General features: G+C 42.5%; 2 protein-coding genes across 2 annotated transcripts in view; one reads left to right on the forward strand and one right to left on the reverse strand.

The window, feature by feature from the left end:
* RALBP1 (ralA binding protein 1) overlaps nucleotides 1-7,541 on the forward strand; it is a 34,730-nt gene extending 27,189 nt beyond the window's left edge. The window contains exons 4-10 of the mRNA XM_074146269.1: nucleotides 917-1,266; nucleotides 2,677-2,838; nucleotides 3,299-3,430; nucleotides 3,967-4,074; nucleotides 4,841-4,962; nucleotides 5,393-5,516; nucleotides 5,723-7,541. Of these exons, the coding sequence (XP_074002370.1) occupies nucleotides 917-1,266; nucleotides 2,677-2,838; nucleotides 3,299-3,430; nucleotides 3,967-4,074; nucleotides 4,841-4,962; nucleotides 5,393-5,516; nucleotides 5,723-5,992 (1,268 nt within the window). The 3' untranslated portion in view covers nucleotides 5,993-7,541. The remainder of the gene's footprint in view (nucleotides 1-916; nucleotides 1,267-2,676; nucleotides 2,839-3,298; nucleotides 3,431-3,966; nucleotides 4,075-4,840; nucleotides 4,963-5,392; nucleotides 5,517-5,722) is intronic.
* A 7,144-nt stretch (nucleotides 7,542-14,685) lies between these two features.
* PPP4R1 (protein phosphatase 4 regulatory subunit 1) overlaps nucleotides 14,686-21,528 on the reverse strand; it is a 68,768-nt gene continuing 61,925 nt past the window's right edge. Inside the window, exons 15-19 of the mRNA XM_074146244.1 lie at nucleotides 21,114-21,214; nucleotides 18,855-18,975; nucleotides 18,621-18,755; nucleotides 17,478-17,619; nucleotides 14,686-15,774 (exon numbers count right to left, since the gene is read on the reverse strand). Coding sequence (XP_074002345.1) covers nucleotides 15,611-15,774; nucleotides 17,478-17,619; nucleotides 18,621-18,755; nucleotides 18,855-18,975; nucleotides 21,114-21,214 — 663 coding nt within the window. The 3' untranslated portion in view covers nucleotides 14,686-15,610. The remainder of the gene's footprint in view (nucleotides 15,775-17,477; nucleotides 17,620-18,620; nucleotides 18,756-18,854; nucleotides 18,976-21,113; nucleotides 21,215-21,528) is intronic.

The raw sequence follows: 21,528 nt of genomic DNA on the forward strand, positions 1-21,528 counted from the left end.
TGATGTTTGTACTTTCTAGGTGTTCTCCAGTGCAATAGCACCCTCTTGTGTGTGTGAGATCGTTTAAGTTGAGAGCTGAGAAGAGACAATCGCAGTAGCTTAACAACTGACCAGCCCTTGTGACCAGTAACTAACTTGGCCATGAAACTGAGCAAATTTTGCCTGGCGTTTGCCACGGGCTGAGTGCACCCAGTTTTGCTGATTGTGTATGAGCCAAGCCACGGCAGTGCATTCAGTCAGTGGAACTCAAGTGGGTGCTTGAGCTTTAACAATGAGATTTCCCCAAGCCTGGGAAGACTAGAATGTCACCGAGTTAAAAAAACACCTTACAGAAAATCATGGATGGGCTAAATAATTATGTGAAGACCCTTTTATTCATGCAGTGCCTCAAATCAAGAATCCTGTGTGAGATTCCTCCACCGAGGAGGGCCGGCTGGAAATCTGGAAACTAAAAAGTGTGGGGTTTGTTTTGACAGAGGAAAGCTGTTGTAGGTAGAACTTGTTGCACAATATTTGAGTTGATAACATATTTGCTACTTGGCTTAGGGCTGTGTAATTGCACAGGCAGAAAGCTGCTGAATGCAAATACACAATTGATCTTACGCTCCCCCTTCCTCACCCTATTTTGTGTTCCTTGGTGCAAGGGAATGCTGACGCCTGTTCTGACTGAGAGCTTTGGCAGCGCTGTGGCTTTGCTTCATACTAGCAGTCAGTGCTTTTAGAAGCAGCAATCAATGATCACGTAGGTTTGAGTCATGATTTTAACTTTGTTACATGTGGATAACTTTTAAAAGGTATTCCTCAGTTAGCTTAACTTGAAAGGTGAAATAAAGGCATCTGAAAAAAAAAGTTTAAATATGACTATTACACATTTACAGTACAGATTTCTCTTAATTCTTGATCTAAATATTTTAAGGAATAAAATCAAAAGTTGATGAACTAAAAGCAGCCTATGATCGAGAAGAATCTCCCAACCTGGAAGAATACGAGCCCAATACAGTAGCCAGCTTGCTGAAACAGTACCTACGAGAACTGCCTGAAAATTTGCTTACCAAAGAGCTAATGCCCCGCTTTGAAGATGCTTGTGGAAAGAGCACCGAAGCTGAGAAAGTCCAGGAGTGCCAGAGGTTGCTGAAGGAGTTGCCGGAGTGTAACCACCTCCTGATTTCTTGGCTGATTGTGCACATGGACCATGTTATTGCAAAGGAACTGGAAACAAAAATGAACATCCAGAATATTTCTATAGTGCTCAGCCCTACTGTCCAGGTACGTGCCCCACACAGCGAGCGTTAGAGCAGAACTTCAGCCCGAGAAAGACTTCTTTGGAGGAATTCTCTTGCAGGCGGGAATTGGGTATTGCCTGATACAGTTAAGCTAAATTACATCTTCTTTCTGTACCTCAGGAACCTAAAATGCTGGGAAAGGGGGAACAAAAAACTTTCTGAATGTTAGCTTGCATACTAATGCATACGAGAGCATTGCAGAGGCTGCTGTCAGGGTTTTAATTCTGTTGTGAACAAAGTAACTTAATGTTGAATTCGTCCAGTAATTCATGCAGATACACCATTTCTGTGGGCTTGTGATTCGATGATAATTCAGTGAAGACTGTATTGTTGCTTAATTTTAATACCAAGCCAATGAACCCTGACCTGCAAATAGGTGTTCCCGGTACAGTCATGCCTGGGGTGTGATGGCTTTGGTGTCTGCAGTCACACTGTTGGGGAAAACAACTGACTTAGTTTTCCAGTAAGATTTTGTGGTTTCTGGATCGGTTTGAACATCTTGGAAATATTTAATTTAAATACAGCTCAGAATTAGTCCTGTGCATTATTGGGTGTGAGTCTTCTTTCTAGAAGAAGAAAACCCGCACTTTAGAAAAGCTTGGCTTTGTAATTAAGAGTCTAGGTGGAGGCCCGGTAGCAAAAGGGCTGGGTATTAGTCTTGGCTGTTTTGCTGTGCCAGATGCTTTCTAGCTAACAAAAGTAACAATTAATGTAAAACAAAACAGGCCAAATCATGTTTTGTTGTTAAGTAGATTTTAGCAAGTGAAATGCAGGTAGTGACTGAACTCTAATCTTGCTTTCAGGATAATTTTTTTAATTTTAATGGAAGACACAGTATCAAAATAAGTATTTGCTTCTGTCTCATGTTGAAACAAGGAACAATACAGTAGCATCTCCTTTCAAATTACTTTTTCTACTATATTAAATCATCTGAGAGAAAAGTTGTAGAAAATAATTACAATGTGGGGGAGGAGAAAGAAGGTAGCCAGCAACCAGCCATAGCGCAGGACGGCTGATGTTCCCTATTGCCTGTTGGTATCAGTAACTACCTTTACATGAATAAAAGAAAGATTTAGTCCATTTCTGTATCTACCAGTGATGGAAGTAATTGAGGTCGGTTAAAGTATGCGAAAATTCTGAGTTTAGCATGAAAAACCTCAGATACACAGGTAAAAGAGAGACAGTGAAGTGACTCCTTGAGGCCAGCACTGGGTCATCTAAAGTATAATTTTTAATCCAGATTTAATCTCTTTGGACAAACTGACATGATTACGACTCGCAGAAGGGCATCCTAAAGGCTGTTCTGTTTCTGGAGAAAGATTCTGTGCTTCATAGATAAAGATGATGTGAATAAATCAGCTTAACCAATATTTTGTCTGTCCTTTCTTTGCAGATCAGCAACCGCGTCCTGTATGTATTTTTTACACATGTTCAAGAGTTCTTTGGGAACGTGACCCTAAAGCAGGTGACAAAACCTCTTCGCTGGTCCAACATGGCAACAATGCCAGCACTTCCAGAAACACAAGAAAGCATCAAAGAAGAAATCAGGCGACAGGTTGGTGATTAGTTTAGTGTTTATCTTTGCCCTGGCTTTTATACATTCAGAAGTGAATTCTCGTAAGCTTGTAACATACTCTTTAATTCTGCCACAATTGTCCTGTCAGTGGAAAGAGATTGGTGATGTTCTTGCCCATTTCATGTGTGGAAAGTTGTTACTTGTTCTTGTGATGATTATAGCCATGTTTTTCGTGGATTGCTTTTCTGTGTAGTTCAATACTTTTATCGTGGGAGGGAGGTTAGGAGAACATGTTGAAGAGTGTGGCTTCTTTAATCCTGCTCTTCAGCTAGTTCTACATCATGTGCTGGATGTATGTTAACACTTGCTGTTGGTTGACATGTCAAGCACTGAAAACCAGAACTCCGAGCCTGATGCTACAAAGCCAAAAAGATTTTTCTTTTCAGCCTGCCCTGCTATGATAGACTAAAGACACTCATTTCTTTGGCAATATTTCTAGGAGTTCCTACTGAACTGTTTACACAGAGACTTGCAGGCAGGGATAAAAGACTTGTCCAAAGAAGAGAGACTCTGGGAGGTGCAAAGAATTTTAACAGCTCTCAAGAGGAAGCTACGAGAAGCTAAGAGACAGGTGGGTAACTTTTTGATTTATTGGCCAAACATCTAAATCATGGATCCCTAATTTGTGGCAATGCAGAAGCACCCAGTTAGATCAAACCACTTTTCAGTCTTACTGTAGATTTTTTTCACCTTAACTTTACACGGCTGAGGAGCTATTTCATTTTCTGGTTAGCTGGCTCTCCCTAGGGACAGCAAAGATCTTCATGCTCCTTCACAGCTGTTTACAACAAAAAAATATGTATGATTAAAAACTTAGTGTTTGACAGAGCATATATTCATTATATGCTTATAACAGTGTGTCCTGGAATACCAAGAGGAATTACTGGAAGACTCAAGCTTAACAAACTTCAGAAGTTTTGGGTTTTCTTTTTTTTTTTGAACTGTTGTATATCCCAGAGAAGGGACAAACCTTGTGGAAAACTTTCAAGACAAGAGAGATGGTGATTCTAAATTTGGAAAAAATATGTTCAAAAAAAGTCTTTTTTACAGTGAACAAGAGTAACTGGGGAAGCTGTTCCTTTTAAAATTGTTGTCTTTCTCCGGCAGGAGTGTGAAACAAAGATTGCACAAGAAATTGCTAGCCTTTCAAAGGAGGATGTCTCCAAAGAAGAAATGAATGAGAACGAAGAAGTTATAAACATTCTGCTTGCACAGGTAGATGGCAGGCAGTTTGTCTGCTCGTATCTTCTTGTTCCGCGTCTTTCAGAAATATTAAACTCTCTTTTGTTCCTTCTTATGCAGTGGGAAATTGAAGGTTCAGAGAGGTCTCTCTGTCCGTTAAAATACCAGGTTTTGTTTTAGTGGTAAATAAAGTAGGGGAGGAAAGCTGACTGCAGGAGTGAACCCAAAGCTGAGTAGGCTCTTGTTAACAGCAAAAAGGAGACAGCATGCAACAACAGCAAACAAGTAGCCTTTGTTGCTAATGTACTTAGAAAGCACTTCCAAATCTAACCAGTTTTAATACCGTTACTACTTTCCTGCTGATCAAAGAAAGTAAGGCAACTGTTTTGGCTTTTTTGCCTGCCTTTGCTTCCCTCAGTAGCTTTGATCTTCTCTCCACTGTACTTTCCTCCTTGTATTCATCTTCAAAGACATATTCTGTGATTCAGTTTTTCTAGTTATTTCACTGGTTAGCCAGAGCTTTCCCCTGTGATTTAAGGAAATAGGCAGCCAAGCGTGCCAGGATTTGGTGCGTCATCTCCACAGCTCTTCAGTACAGCCATCGTCTCGAGGATTTGGAACAGACGTTGCTGGTTTTGAACTTACATTTGCTTTGAGGTCTTGATGAATCAGAGTTCAAAGCAGGTGTGCTAACCACTTCTGCTGAGAGTGTTTCAGAGAACAGCATCACCTCACACTTATCGTACGTTCCTGTAGAACATAAAGTCAAGGCTTCAAGTGAACTAATTGATCATTGCAGGAGAACGAGATTTTAACAGAACAAGAAGAACTGCTGGCCATGGAGCAGTTTCTGCGGAGACAGATCGCCTCGGAGAAGGAAGAAATAGATCGCCTTCGAGCAGAAATAGCTGAAATACAAAGGTAAAAGGGAGACTGCTTACATCAGAGCCCCCGCCAGGAAACCACTCTTTGATTAAAAGTACATAGATGCTCTTCTGAAATAATACTCTGAAGTATTATTATTAAAGTATAATACTTAAAAACTCACCCTATGAACATCACATTTGAAAGCCACCTTTTTTTTTTATTAAAATCTCCGCAACTTTGGACCTTTCAGGACATTTTCTGTTAGTATAAAAATGGAATTATCTAAAGGAAACTGGACCCTGAGCACTAAAAATCCCCCTAGGAAATCACTGGTTTATTAAATTAAGCTTTGAAAGGAAATTCTCGTTTTGTTTTCAAAACCATTGCAGATCGTTCAGTGGACGGAAGTTAACTCTGGTGCCCTGCTTTAGTTCTGGCAGGCTTAAGGAAGTGTTTAAACCCGAGTTTGTCCTTGGTCTTTCAGTCGCCAGCAGCATGGCCGAAGTGAAACCGAGGAATATTCTTCCGAGAGTGAAAGTGAGAGTGAAGATGAGGAGGAACTACAGGTCATCCTGGAAGATTTGCAGAGGCAGAATGAGGAACTGGAGGTAAGATTTGAGTCTTAGTATTAATGGGTTACTCTTTTCCTGCGCAGTTACTTGATTTAGCCTGTGCGGAGATGTTTGCACCGCGTGCAAACTGGTAAGTTTGGCCTAAGCATAAAACCCACGTGCTCTGTGTTTAAATCGCTGTCGTGCACAAGCCCACGTTGCTGTCAGAAGGAGCCCTGACATTTGTTTTCCTTCCTTAAAAGATAAAGAACAATCACCTGAACCAAGCGATTCACGAGGAGCGAGAGGCCATCATCGAACTGCGAGTGCAGCTTCGGCTGCTGCAGCGAGCTAAATGCGAGCAGCAGGTGCAGGAAGAAGAGGAGCCAGAAAAGCCCCGCGGGGGGGTTGTTCCTCAGCAGCAAAGAGACAGTGTCCTGGAGACAAAAGCAGCCAAAGAGCAGCCAAAAGCAAGCAAGGAGCAGCAAGTCAAGCCATCGCCCAGTAAAGACCGGAAAGAAACTCCAATTTGATCCGGGCTCCTTGGATATGCATAAAATCAACCAAACTGTGCAAATTACTGTAATTTGAGTCAAACTGCACAAATTATTGCTGGCTGTGTACATTCTGTAAAGAAACTTTTCTTTTAAGCCCTGGAGACTTTTGTCTCTAATACTTGTGGCTTCTACTCATCAGACTCAGGTGAGTTTGGAGAGGCCAGAAGAGCTTTCCAGTTAGTATCAGATTATTTCAAGACTGGTTTCCTTCAGGTGATTTAAAATAATTCAGTAACAGGTTTATTTTAAACCAAAATCATTATTGACATTCATTGGAGCAGAATTGGAAGATCTTATTTTCAGTAAATAAACAAAAGCCCACCCGCACTTACTAATTATTTGCCTTGTGAATCTATTCATCCTCATTCACCATTATTTCTGCTTATTAACCCAGTCACTTCTTGCTTGTGCCTTTGATACCTTTCTGATGCAGATTATATACAAGGGAGCTTTAAATTTATTCTGGGTTGGCTGAAAAGGTGGGAGACTGCGGGGTATCGTGTTTACCTAACATGCCCTTAAGCTTCATTTTTGGTCTGAGATGTACCGAATAAATATAAAACTTGAGAGATGTTATTTATGTCCCTGTATGATGGCAACGTTCATGTCTTTTAGCGATGTAGGTAACCCATGTGCTCACTTATAAACCACCGTCATCACAGCCCTTTGACAGGCCGTGGTCGCACCGCTGCCATACAGCCCACGGCTTGTTTCCTTCATCCATTTCAGATGTTTCAGTCTCTGGGAGAGAGCCGCTGACGGATGCTTTAGGCAGCGACAGGGATGGGTTATGTCACCTAAGAGATCTGCCTGACCAAGCAATACAGCGCTAATTAATGCAAGTCACTTGTGCTTTCCAGAGGGCCCTGCAGAGCGATGCCCGGGGGAGGCACCGGGGGTTCGGCTACAGCCTCTGGTTTTTGGCTGTTTCAACAAAGCACCAACCTCCACCTGGGACTTGCTGTTGGTTGTTTGGCTGTTTCACTGCTTCCACCTGCCGAAAGCCTCCAGGCAGTTAAGGGCCATCTAATGTTTCCCATACACTCTCAGGAGACTCCTCCATCCATTCTTATCTAGACAGCAAACGCCACAGAGTGCATAGAGGCTACCCTTATTTTTTAATCGGTATATTTATTTTCAGCACCTGTTGGATGTGGTTGTATTCTTTATCTATTGCACTGTTGTGAATCATTGGCCATGATTTGATTTTGTACAAATAATGCTTTGATATGTTATAGAAAACAGCATAGTATTTTTTTAAAATTTGGAAAAAAGTTTATAAACACAGAACACGTGGTCAGATGACAAATGTGAACTAAAGCATTCTCCCTTGCCTTCGTTACATACATTTTATATTTGCTGGCAATATTTAAACCTTTTTTTGTTTGTTTAATTCACACTAATTCCTATTGAATTGTCGTGGATTTTTCTAATGTTCTTCAGACAAATCTCTTAATATTGGTTAACTTTTATTTTGTTAGGATTGTATTTATCAAGCAAATAAATTCAACAGCCATTTGAAAGTAGTTTCTAATTTATCTGTTTCATCATATGTATATATTTCATAGCTATTGGTCACCAGGCATTGAACGTGAGCCAGCAGTGTGCCCAGGTGGCCAAGAAGGCCAACGGCATCCTGGCCTGTATCAGGAACAGCGTGGCCAGCAGGAGTAGGGAAGTGATGGTGCCTCTGTACTAGGCGCTGGTGAGGCCTCACCTCGAGTGCTGTGTCCAGTTTTGGGCCCCTCACTACACGAAAGACATTGATACGATAATGTATAATATCTTTTTCTAATGCAAACAGTAGTAATTGTTCTTGGGTGGCTATCAGCAGTTGAGAACTTTATATGAAAAATTAGTTCAGGCCTTCAAGTAGCTCTCCTCTGAAAGACCATTGTCTGCAACTGCATGTCATAGAAAGCTTCCATAACTCAGCTGGAGATCAACTTTAATTTGATCAAATTAAATATTTTGAGCCTTTGCTTCTCTATTACTACAGAGATTTCAGCTGCAAAAGTAAAAACCATCCTATTTATTCACATCATCACTTCCGACACACGAACACCCTTCTTTCTCCTGCACCCTTACAGAGCACTTGCAATGTGTCACCACTGAAGCCTTAAATGGAGGTGGAATTGCTGCTCCTGCAGTAACGTACCAACTGTAACCAGACATTTAGTTTTAAAACACCTGAAAGATATTTCTTTGAAATCTTATTTCAAATTCTTTCAAATGAAGGCTCTGGGGAGATGCGATAGCAGCTTCCCAGTATCTGAAGGGGGCTGACAAGAAAAGTTGGAGAGGGGCTTTTTAAAAGGGCATGTAGTGATAGAACAAGGGTTAATGGCTTCAAACTGAAAGAGGGGAGATTTAGATTAGATACCAGAAAGAAGTTCTTTACTGTGAGGGTGGTGAGGCACTGGAACAGGTTGCCCAGAGAAGCTGTGGATGCCCCTTCCCTAGAAGTGTTTAAGGCCAGGCTGGATGGGGCTTTGAGCAACCTGCTCTAGTGGAGGTGTCCCTGCCCATGGCGGGGGGGGTGGAACTTGATGATCTTTAAGGTCCCTTCCAACCCCAACCATTCTATGATTCTGTGATATGTTCAATGAGAAACACAGTTATTGATAAAACTCCTGTAGTTCAAATCATAAGTGCGAGTTGCTGCTGGCCACATCAAACACACCCCGATAGCCCTGAAGCCCGACAGCCCCAGAAGTCCCGGGGCAGGTGGCTGAGGCAGCGACAGCCTCCAAGCCCTGGGTAAAACCAGCCCCTTGCAAAAGCACCAGGGGAGGCCGTGCCTCAGCCCCCTCCTCTGCCTCTGCCCTGCCCAGGGCAGGGGGGGCCAGGGAAGGCCCAGGCCGCTCCTCCTGCCAACCTCCACCATGGGCTTTGGCTGCCCCGGGCCCAGCATGACCCCAGCGCCAGCCCTGGCAGTGCTCGCAGTGAAAACACCGCCCCAGCAGCAATGATTTCAAAGAACACCTGCAGCAGTTGCAAATAATTAGCCGGAAAAGCCACAGCTAATTTCAAATAAAGTGGAGAGTAATTACAATACAGTAATCTGAGTGCATTGTTCGGATCACTCTATGGGCTGCCTTATCAGTCACAGGTGGCTTTACAATGACATCTGTGAGCTGCAGCGCTCAGGCAGTGGCCTCCCAGGGCACCCGCAACCCCTGCACAGCAGGCACCTGCAGGGCGTCCATACACATCTTGAATAACCCGCTTACCTATATCTAAGTCTTTTAAACACATCTAAATTGACTTAAAGTAAGACTTTTTCCAGCAACGTACAGCTTGTACGTGCTGAGCGCAGCAACAGAGCCTCCGTCAGACCCTTTGGACAAAACACCAGACCGACTTACCTTTACTGAAGCGAAGAAAGAACAGGCCGGCAAGGTTAATTCTAGTGTTGAGGGCTCAACAGAACTCCTGTGCCCCTTCCATGTGGCCCATCTGCTTTCCTCTTGACAAACCTAAGTGCTTCCACCACAGAGCGTTACTTCAGAGACAGGTGGGGTTTTTTTTTTCCCTCCCCAAAAAGTCTTTTTACACTGAAAAATACCAGCCTGAAGTGAACTGTTATTGCCTGAACTGTTTAACAAGGTGGGGGGGGTGTGTGTGTGTGTTATTTATTGAAAGACACGAAGAAAAAAATAAACAAACAATGCACAGCACTCCTCTCACATCCCTACCGCAAGTCTAAAGAGACCAGTTTGTGCCCGACACCTCGCAGGATTCCAGCCGACGTTCCAGGTTTCCTGGCTCTGCGCTGTCCACAGCAGGTTTCCAGCGCTGGCTCGGCTTCCTTCTCGCAGAAGCGGCAGCCGCCGGTTCTGGTGTGACTCTGAAAGGTTTCCTCCCCCCTGCAGGGAGGTAAAGCGTGAGCGCTGCTGTGTGCCGCGGTCCCACAGGGAGCCAGAAATTCATCGTCCTTTATGATGAAGATGAAGGATCTCTGTACAGGAAGCTCCCACCTCCCTTCACTCATTCCAATACCAGCAGTGGGGGGACTCATTTTTACCTGTGTCTCCCATCAGATTAATGAGCTAAGTCTAATTTTTAAAGGCTATGTACTGAAGCCAAGAATTGTACACCTGACCACGTAAGACTATTCTCTTCCCATTAAAATAAAATAAAATTTAAAAGCGTCAACCTGCCATCATCCTCTGCCAAAAAAAGGGTTTGACTAAGCTTAACCTGTCAAGGTTTCCATTTTTCAGTACACACCTCTGACTCATAGTGCTTCATCTCCAGAGGGAAAAATCCCTCTTCCAGACCAAATGCAGCTTATATCCAACAGCGCGGGTTCTCTGCGGTGTTCTTCAACACACGCTCCGAGGGCAGAAGTGCTCCCTACCAGAGAACCGCTGTCAGTCCTTCCTGTCCCGGGGAGACAAGGCACAGCCCGGGGACAGTCTGTCACTGCTCCTCCGTCCCGTCACAGATGCGGACGCCCAACGCGACGCCTGTCAGACCGGAGCCCTGGGGCGCTCTGTGCCTCCGCATCAGCACTGGCACTTTCACTGCTGACCCGCTCGCACACGAGGGACCGTGACCAGCTTTCATCTGGAGTTTCTGGTGTTGCTGACTATCTCAACAGCACGAGCAAGAAGGTCCGCCAAAGGATGACGCCGCAAAGCAGATGATTATAACCAGACAAGCCTGCTCCCCTGCACTAGAAGAATTCCCCATCGGAAGGGCGAGAGACAGGAGTTCTCAGGGCAGTGAGGTCACTGCTGCTCAGGGCGGCGAGAGCAGCCCTTGCTGCCTGCCGGCATGTGCCCCACGGCCTGCCCGGCCCTACAGCAGCTGACAGCCCACAAAACCAGTCAAAAGACCATTACAAACAAAGGTGAAATAAATAACCGATACAAGAGAAATGGCCCAACCCAGACTCGAGCCTTTGTTGTTCCCTTACTGAAACCAAGATTATCCAGGTTCTTACTTATACAGGAAACCTGGGTTGACTAAAAATAACTGAAAATTCTTTTGGTGTTCAAACAGTGCATCTCTCCTCTCAGTAACCTTGTTAAAAAAACATGCAGAGAGATGTGCTCAGTACCTTCACTTTTCACAGTCGTGATTCAAAACCACCTGCGGGTAAATCCTTTTAAAACACTTCCCATACAGAAACGTTACCACACCTCTGCAGCAACGGGTCACGGCATTTCAAAGCAGACCATGATGGGAGGGCTGTACGATGTTTAAACATCTGTTCACTTGCCTCTGCAAAGTCACAGCACGTTTTAATCAGCTAGATGTAAGTCCATCCTCAACAGCAATTGAACCCTAAAGCATTTCCATTACCTTCGGCTCTTTATTTATTTTTCTGATCTAAGTAAAAAGTAAAGTAAAAGTTAAGTCAAACTAAAAGGCTGTGTCTGAAAGCACTCGGGGGTGGGGAGGGAGAAGATCACGCACATTTTAAATGAGCTTTCCTGTCACAGCTCTATATTTTTAAGGCAGTCTATCAGCATGTCCTAACTCTGCACGCAAAGAAAAGATTAATCACTTTAAATATACTTTCCGTATTGTCCAAATGGAAGCACAGAAAGGAAGATGAGCTCTTCCCATCAGTATCAGAGAGGGGAGAACTGCCATGAGAGAACAAGTGGAATACAGAACCAGCTTTTGTCCATCTGCCATTCTCCAACTCCTTCCCACCCCACCAAGACAGAGAGGTCCCTGGGCTGAAACCAGCTCAGAACACATGAGCACTGCACAAAGGTTTCCACACCAAAGGACAAGGGAACAAAAGGAGACCTTGCCAACGGGAAGGAACCCAATGAAAGGATGACAGACTTTGCTGTTCTCCCCTCTCTGCCCATCCACTACAAGTTCAAATTGGCCACCTCTGAACCCCCACTTCTGACTGTGCAGAGAAAAGGGGACAAGCACTAACAAGTATGTAACAAGTAACTGAGGGGACATGATCCATTCATGGAACATGAAAGCCATCACGGTCAGGCCTACGCCCACACAGGAGGGCTGAGAGCCCACACAAACATTTCTTCCAGTTGGGCTCAAATTACCCTGCTGTGTACATGAACATCAGATCTTGTCCACAGGGCCAGGAACTTGTGCAACAGCCATCTGGGACATTCAAAACAGCAGAAGTTGATTTCCAAGCATCAGTCATGTCTTGGGTTAAAAACAAACTGTCCCTTTAGAGGGTTCCACACAGTTGTCAGCTTTATTGGCATGAAATCTGCATGAAAGCGTGGTGAGGAAACAGTCCTACCAGATCCTGGCAGGCCTCTGGGGAGGAATAACCGAAGACAGAGAACCTGCTGTGAAAAACAGCAAGCAGGAGAAAGGCAGACAGTGCTGTAACCGGGACATGGGGAAAAAAGGGATTTCCCATGAAGAAATTCCAAGATGAGTGAGCCAAGAGACTAAATGGAAAACAACGAAAATTTTTTGTGAAGGACTGATTTGATATTCTACCAAGATGGTGGGGGTAGAGCTATGATACTGCTTTTGGGAAACCGTGGACCAACAGGTGACAATTCGGGAGCCACCTCACTTCTTGCTCAAGAAATCCTGACCAAGAGAGAAATGAACTGAGATACAAAGCTCGACTCTTTCTTCAGGGGAGACACACATGAGGTAATTCACCAGATCTTTGGCACCGTTCCCAGATACTGCCCCGCAGAAAAAATAGCTCCTTTTTTTCACCACTCAGAACTGAGATGCACATTTCCCCAAACCCCATATCCTCAGGGAAGATTTGAAGCTTGAATTACTGACATGACCAACCCTGCCAGCATGAGAAAATTCCCTATCAGAGTTAAGCAATAGAGACAACATCCCTCAGGCTACAGATCAAATGCTCTTGGGCAACACTGAGAATAAAGGAAGTCTTTCCTTCCCTTTCACTTCTTTGGAATCACCAAATGAAGCAGAAAAGAGGCAGGCAGATCCATGGCTTGTTGGGTGAAAAAAAAAAAGAGAAAGACAGCTATTTCTCCTCTTCCCTGAAGATGATCTTTATTTGTTACGTGCCAGGGGAATTCAGGCACTCCGCGGCTGGAAACACTCAGTCTTTCTTAGGAAAAGGCCCAAACTCTCCCTCAAATCCACAGGCCTGCACCAGCACTGAAGAAATACAGAACAGAGAGAAATAAAGCATCCGGAAGATCTGTCTCATTTTTCAACCTAAAGGTGTCTTACCCTTAAATAACTGGAAAATGCCTAAAGGGATCAGATATAATGCTTCATTTTACTGGACTGGTGGAACCGCGCATTACTGCAGTAATGGACTTAGGTTGGAACATGTTCGTTCTGCACTCCAAACACCAGGATTTATTTAAGTCCCAATACTCCTCCAGTGAATACTGCACTCCATTCACAGTTAGAAGATGACCTGAAACATGCTCTTGTCTGAACAAAGTGCCGGTCCCATTCACCTCAGAAATCGCACACATGACCTGACAACAACTCAACTGTCACTACACTGAGGCAAAAAAACCCCAAAGGGAATTATGTACCCTGAACAAAATGCAGAAATTGACTGGATTTTAATATGTATTTCTAAAGTGGGAATCACCTGGCCTGGGAGAGGACTAGTTGGTTTTAGTTGTTTTCCACATGGCAGCAGGGAGAGCTCAGAAATCCTGTTGCCTGAAGGGCTCATTACTTTCCGACAATCTGCTGTCATGCTGCCTAGTCCTCTAGGGATTTGCGCGTCATTTCTGAACAATTACTGCAGGACATGAGGAACAGAAAACCTGATGAGAATATCACCTGTACTACAGAAACTTCTGACCTGGCCATATAGTTGCCTTTTCAAATTTTAATTCAATTTTGAGAAGAAAAGGGAAAAGCAAAGGAAAAACCTAAAAAAACCCCTCAAACCCAAAATAACAGCCACCACTCAAAAAAACAAACCCCAAAACCAAACCAAATCAATCCTAAAAAATAATATATATCAATTCTACCCCCCAAACCCACAAGCTTCAAGGCAGACAGAGATGACTGTATCTTAACCATCTCCATGGCCCCACTAAGGAGTAGAAAAACAGGCCTCTGGGGAGTAAATGGCAACTTTCTATTTAGCAGAAAAGAAACTGCAGAAGAGCCTGTTTTTCCAAGAAAACAGGAGGGGGAAAAAAAAAAAAAAAAGACACCTGCCTGAGGCTGAACTGCCAGGATATCACACACCTGACTGATAAATGAAAATGTTCTGCTAAAAGACATCAAAGATACACTGCCATAGCCATTTCTACCTCCTCAAGGAAAATAAGCTTCACACACTTCAGGTTTGGCAGGCTGGAGGAAAGGTGATTTAAGCAAGTTGCCCCTGGAAGACACAGAAGGAGATCCTGTATCAGTCATTTTAAATGAGAGAAAATGAAAGGAGTCGACATGCTGAAGGTAGATAAAGGGCAGTTTGAGCTCACAGCTTCCTGTAAATCTAGACTGAGGTGGATATTTGACTCACTTCAGCAAAGATGCCATTTCACGCTGCAGTGACAGGTTCCCGAGCACAACAGGGATGCTTGAAAGAGAACCTAACAAAACCTCAGTTACACAGCCAAAGTGTATCTGTGCTGTAGTATATTCCATCTCAAAACGCAAAATTCTTCACAATCTTTAAGCAAATCCTCTTCCCCCTGCAATAGCTGTCAAAAGTGTAAAGAATCAGGAAAAAAAGGCCACTTAAATTTCAAACTTATTCTTTTAATGTCTTAAAAAGGTCACAAGATTGTTTTCAATCTTATTAATAAATTTTATTTGGACAAGTAGAGAACAACTTGTATCACAACAGCTTTAAACAACATGATTAAAGACTGCAGCACTCCAAGGAGGCTCACAGATATGTACAGTATATGAAGAAAAAAGTTGCACCTCAGAGCCGATCATGATCAAGTTAAAAATACCTGACTTAAAGTACATGTGCTAATAAATTTCCTTTAGGTCATGACCAGCATGAAAATAATTAGGACACAGGTACTCAGCAAAGTCTTCTGCTAATGAGTACAGCAATATGCTGCATTTAAGGATTAAAATCAAATTCTAGTTTAGTGTTAGCACTGAGCCCTTAAGAGAAATCCCAATTTCTACTTTTCCCCATTTACAAACACCAAAGCTATTCCCACTTAAGGGTGTGCCCAGCTGCACACAAATCAAGTCCTTGAATGATAAAAACTTTTAGCGCTAATACTGGAGGTCTTACATCCCGGTATGAATTTGCCTTTCTGGCCATTTCATCTATCAGTTGCTACAGAAAATATTTGCTAAGTTAACTCCTCAGGAGAAACAATGCAGGTCTCTGGAAATCACATCCTTTCTACAATGAAAATGATCTGCCAATTCAAGTTTCATTTGTTCAGGAAGACAGAAGATTTAAGGCTTCGGTGGCAAAAATAATCCTCTGAGCAGTGTTTTTCTAAAGTCAAGCTGACACAGGTATGTTTACTTTTCCTTGACTTAAAATCCCTGGTATCAGGTTTAGATAACATCCACCCGTTAAGTCTGGCAAGAAATCTCTCCTTCCAAAGAGGTTGTCCTAGATCAACCATTTTAGAAGCATTTGAGGATAGTTTGTTTAAAAAAAATTTTAATTATAGCAACATTCAGAACTTTTTAATAAGTTGATGAAGCAGTGCTCATGGCATCATCTGCAATTTTGGTACTCGCAGGGTGTATGCTTGCAAAATATTTCACATCACTGTCATCATCCATTTGAAGCGCCATAATTGTTTGCTCCACAGCTTCTTGATGAGAGTTGGCAGAATTTAGAAAATATTCTGTAAGAGAAAATGCACAAGACTTTACAGAAGGAAAAGACAGCAGATACATCAACGCAAACCTCAGCATACTATCATGAGGTCCAAAATCTCAGGAGACAGTGCACATGTATAGTCAAACCGGAATATCTGAGCAGGCACGCAATACAATTCGGAATAAATCTATGAATTCACCTTAAAAAAAACAAAACAAAACAAAACAAAACCGTTCCATGTTTCAGAGCACAGTTGCTCTAACAGTACTGCTAGAATACAGGATTTCTATGGTCCTTAAGTATAAATGTAAGCGTGACAGACTCCATGACCAAAGAGGAAAAAAAATAACTGCAAGAGACTCAGGAGGAGTGTGCTTATATTTGTGAAGGAGGGAAGGTATCACAAACCCACGGCCAAATAATTATCAAACAAAACTAAGGTAACATGAAATAAGAGTGGAAGACATTCCAGTACCTGACAGTTTTCATGAACCTCACAACACAAGCTGCATAAAAGCAGCATAACTACAAACAGCTAGCTCACAGGAAAGGCAATTTAGATCTGAGGCTTAAAAACTTCTGAACTTACTTTTTCAAATCTACCCTTCATAATCTAATCACCACCCCTAATCACACACACGACATCTTTGAGGCAGGGACTACCTGTATTATAAGGTTACATAGTGCCAATGCAGAATGGTAGTCTAACATCCAGGTGGGGAACACAAAAATAACACGAACAACGACAAAAATACCAATACTACATGATAACAGGAAGAACAGTGACAGTCTTGGCACAGTTAACAGAGAATAACTTCCTGTACATCAGCTGATCCATCTTAACTGTCTACATATGCTTACTCAGAGTCTCCAGCATGCACAAGACAGCCAGCAATAGTCTAGTTCTCACTGTGTTGGTATCCTTTGTGTTGCCCAGTGTTTTGAACGTTTTACATTTTTCTTCACACTTTCTATGCTAGAAAAAGCAGTCCTCAAGTCAGTGTATGGTCTTGAGAAAGAAAGTGACCATAACTGGATGAAGTATTCCAAGTGTGGACACTCTGCTGGTGTACAAAATAGGATAATATTTCTAATGCTATTTTCCTTTACAGTGCTTTGGAATCTGATGACTCTTATGGCATGTACTGTGCATTGGGGATGCTTTCCTAAGCAAAGTCTACAATTTGAAAGTTGAATGTCTAATTTCCCCTGAAGAGACTCCAGAGAAACCTTCTTCCTATTGCTACCATAAAACATAAAAAACAACCAGCAGCCATCTCTTCTCCCCCAGTGAGAAAACAGATGGTGAATTTGTGTGGAAGTATTTTTCTTTTTTATCCTTATTCCAGAGAACATCAGCAGAATTTTTTTTTAACCAAATGAAAGGCACTGCCCAGCAACTCCACAGTTGCTAGGTGTTCATTCGTGCTCTGTGTGCCCTGACGACACCTCTACAAACTAGCTCATTCAAGGAAAATGGCACAAAAAGAACAGGCTGGCATATGAGCAAGAACTCTTATTTCACCAGCGTTACACAACAGTGGCTCTGATACCACAGCAAGGTTCATGGTTTTATCTCAGCCAAGCTAACATTTGACACCGAGAAGATTGTAAAAGCAAGAGCAACCCATATCTGACATTGATTCTTCTTTCCCAGCTGACTATAGGAAAGGTAGAGGGACAAAAAGGTATGCAATCAGCCCATTGCAACTCTTCTTGAGCACTAACCTTTCTCTAAAAGAGTTTGCTTCAACGTTTTTGCAAGCAGGACTCGAACATTTGGAACCCTGTCAGAGGCCAAGTGTAATAAGTGTGGCAACAGATGCACAGCAAACTGGTCCATGGGCAGGCAGTCATCTTCACTGATAGTCTGGCAAGAAGACAGAAGCAATTTCATTAGATTTCAGCACAGTGAGGACAAAATCCCAACACATAATCAGAGCTGACAGATCTTATTACCTTCATAGCACAAATACAGTGGGTAGTATCCACAAAGTTTTAAAACATGGTACAATTCTTCCTAGCACAAAGTTGTACACAATGAAGCAAGTTAGGGGTGAGGAAATTCAGGCTCAGTTAGAAGCCCACTTTATTTTGTATGAAGTCTAACAACTTCCTCATTTTTATTGGGGTTTTTTTTTTAGTCACTGTATCATTTGAAAACAGGGAAGAAAAAAGACCTTCCCAAACCTTTTTAAGATTAATTTAGTCTTTGTTTTAACTAGGTACGTTTTAACGTTTTAACTAGGTTCTTAAGAACAAGAACGGTCCATCTCAATAAACAGCCATTGTACCCAAACATGTCTGTCTCAATAAACTCAAAAGCTCACATTTCTCCAAATGGTTCAAAGAACTGCCCCACTTGGGCAGCAATCATGTTGGTTCCCAGTCTGCACCTCTGCTACAGACTCCCATTTCCTTAGGACCCCAGCTAGGTGCAACTTTTCTGCTTGTTTTGCTGAGAATACGTTGGTTTTGACCAAGCTGCACTACCTGGCTAAGGAGGTACAGGCAACTCCTAGCACTTGATTTCTAAAGGGTAGCCCAAAAGAGTGGCAGACTGCTGCAGCATATTATAAAAAACTCATGCTGAGTAACAAAGCAGCTTCCTGACTCAGGGATTATTTTGCTATGCATTTGTTTCACATTTGACAACCTGGTGTTAATATGCCAAGCTAAAGATGCATTCAAGCTCGTCTGTGGAGCAAAACTGAAGAAAGCAACCATGAAACTTATTCCCTTGGAAACAAAGTTCTCAAATATTCATTAAAACAGTGTTAATATACAGCTAAAGAGTTCCAGCTGCTAATCCCCTCTTCATTCTTACCATCATCCCCCAAAACAAAAAGGATGATCAAAAAGACATTTCACCTGGCAAATAAAGACAAAAGTTTGCCGACCAGACCATTTGTGGCATCTACAGAACTTTTCAACGAGTTCGTTCATGAGGTCTATCACGAAGGTTGATGTTGAAGCCATGTACAGCTTTTTTACCATTTCACTAACCTTGAAGAAGTGAGAAGAAAAAAAAATAAATGCAAAAAATTACTTCTGACCACCAACCCTCAGAAGTTTGAAATCCTGAATTTAATTAAAAAGCCTTACCAGCTTGTAAGAAATCCAACGGACAGAAGACACTTTGTCTGCACAGAGGCTGAAAGCGATAGGTCGCAAGTAGTCATAAATGTCTCTGGCACTGTACAGGTCTAGAAGCAAGATCAGTTGCCTACAGGATGGAAGAAGAACCAGAGTGCATTATATTAAGAATAAAGCTAGCTTTACCTGTGAATATGATCAGTTACATGACAACACTTGCTAAATATGCAATGTGGCCACAATAAAGTTACTGAAAAGTAAAATCTTCTATTTTTCATTGCCATCAGTTTGACTATGGGTCACTTGCAAATTTTAAATTGCCACTTATTCATAATAATGGCAAAATGCTTCAAGAGCTCAAAGAATGAAAAATTAAGGGAGGGGCAAGGGAACCAAGGCTGCATGTACAAGGCACGGATCATGACACCCACTACAACGTACATGCAGCACAGTGATCCAGATGTGAATGGCACTGCAGTGTGCATGCACATTTGAATACCTGGTAAAGACATCTCACACGTATAACACATACAATCTACAAAGCAACTACTCTGACTTGGTTTGATAAGTATCCTTGGTCACTTAAGCACACTGATTTATCAAACCAATAAACTTCTACTTCAGAGTATACTGGACAACTAGAGAAATTATCGGTCTTCAATTTGTGCACTCTGTTACCCCCTCCAGGTCATTGATAAAGATGTTAAAGAGGAAAGGTCCCAGAATGCACTCCTGCGCCACCTACAGCTATACTCCAGGTAGAGTACAACCTATTACCCAACCCTTCTGAACCCAACCATCCAATGACTTCTACTCATCTAGCCTCCACCCATCCAGATCATTATATCCTAACCTGGCTACAACAATATTGCAAGGCATGGCATTAAAAGCCTTGCTAAAGTTGAGGTATATGACATTCACCACCCCCTCCTCATCCACAGATTCAGTCATTAAATCACAGAAGGCAGGTTGCTCAGATGTGATTTACTCTTGGAAATTCATTCTGTCTGTTTTCATGAAGGAATCCTCCTTCACATGCCCAGAAATGGTTTCCAAGAGGACCTGCTCCATGATTCCCAGGGCCTGATGCGAGACTGACAAAATTTTAAGTCCCCTGATAGTACCTATCTTCTAAAAAGCCAAAAGCACATTATCTACCTTCCTCTAGTTCCCGGTCATCTGCCTTCATCTTCACAGCCTCTCAAAAATGATGGCTAATAGCCTTGCTATGACACGGGCCAGCTCTATCAGCACACTCAGTTGCAGCCTGGCTCGTCTGATGGATATACACAGGTTTAGTTCTCAAGTAATCCCTCAGTTGATCCTCAACTACCACTGAAACCTACCCTAAGCATGGAGTCTTGGGAAATCTTGTCAGCGAGTACCTTGCCAGTACCACAGCCTTCCTTGTGCCCACCATCACTAAATCATCCACCCCATTCAGCAGCAGTCCCATATTTTCCCTGTTTATTCTTTTTGTGCTAACCTAATAGTACTTGACACACCTTGCAAGTCTCAGCTGTAGCTGAGCTTTGACTTTCCCAATATAACCCTACATGCCTGGGCAGCGTTTCTAAATTCCTTCTGTGCACCCTGTGCCTCCTTTCACCTCCTGTATAATCTCTTTTTGCATTCAAGCTCAGTCATGAGTTCCCTTCTTAGCCAAACCAGACTCTTCAGACATCTCCTTGAGTATCAAGATGGACTATCCTTTCACACGAAGGATGCTGTGCTTCAAAATCTGCTGGCTTTCTAGAGCAACTGGATCCTTCAGAGCTTCCCTCCTCCTCCCACAGGAGTCCACACCTACCCATTCCATGAAAAAGCCAAAGTCTGCTCACATGAAGTCCAAGGTCACTACTCTGTTACTTGCTTTCTTTACTCCCCTCAAGATCTTGATCTCCTCCGTTTCATGGTCATGAGTTCAGTCTACTCATCAGACACAGTAACTAGCATTCAAATTCCTATAACACTTCTATTGACTTCAAGAGCAAGCAGATGTGATCTTCTCTTGGCAGCTTCTTTTTTATGGAAGGGTAATGTTTTCAGCATATGGTGACGGAAAAGACATTCAAGTTCCAACTTGAGCGCTTATAAATGATATAAAACTACCAGGAATTTTTAAGCAAGAGGGACAAGTGGAGAAGGATAAAGACTACCCACTAAAAGAAATGAAATGAACAATGTCACTGTAGTACATTCATTATACAATCTTAAAATTTTTAAGTATCCACAACAATAAAAACAAGCACCCAGAAAACTACGTACTCGGCCAGCTCTGCACGGAAACGCCAGTTCCTGCTGTTATCAGTCACTAGGAATTCCTGGAGCTGATAAAGATACTCTCGTCTTTTGTCAAGATGAAGAAGCTGTAACAGTTAATATAAGCTTACGTAAGGAAATGTAGGCTACCATCAGCAGACAGAACAAAAACTTTAAAATACAGCTAATGAAACACTTGCTTTTTAAAAAAAATAAAAATCTTTAGCAACAGTGTTGCTTGTCTGGGCTAAACCCTATCATGCTTAAGTCTATAGAATCACATGGGGCACTACTGAAAGCAAAATCTGATCTAGCCTCTGCTTTTACTCTAGGAAACAAGAAGGATAAGCAGTAAAGATAGTATTGACTTTAAAGGTTTGGAGCTGAAAGACAAATCATAAAAAATGAGGCAGTTAAAGAA

This window comes from Numenius arquata, chromosome 4, assembly GCF_964106895.1.
Source record: "Numenius arquata chromosome 4, bNumArq3.hap1.1, whole genome shotgun sequence".
Classification (NCBI taxonomy): domain Eukaryota; kingdom Metazoa; phylum Chordata; class Aves; order Charadriiformes; family Scolopacidae; genus Numenius; species Numenius arquata.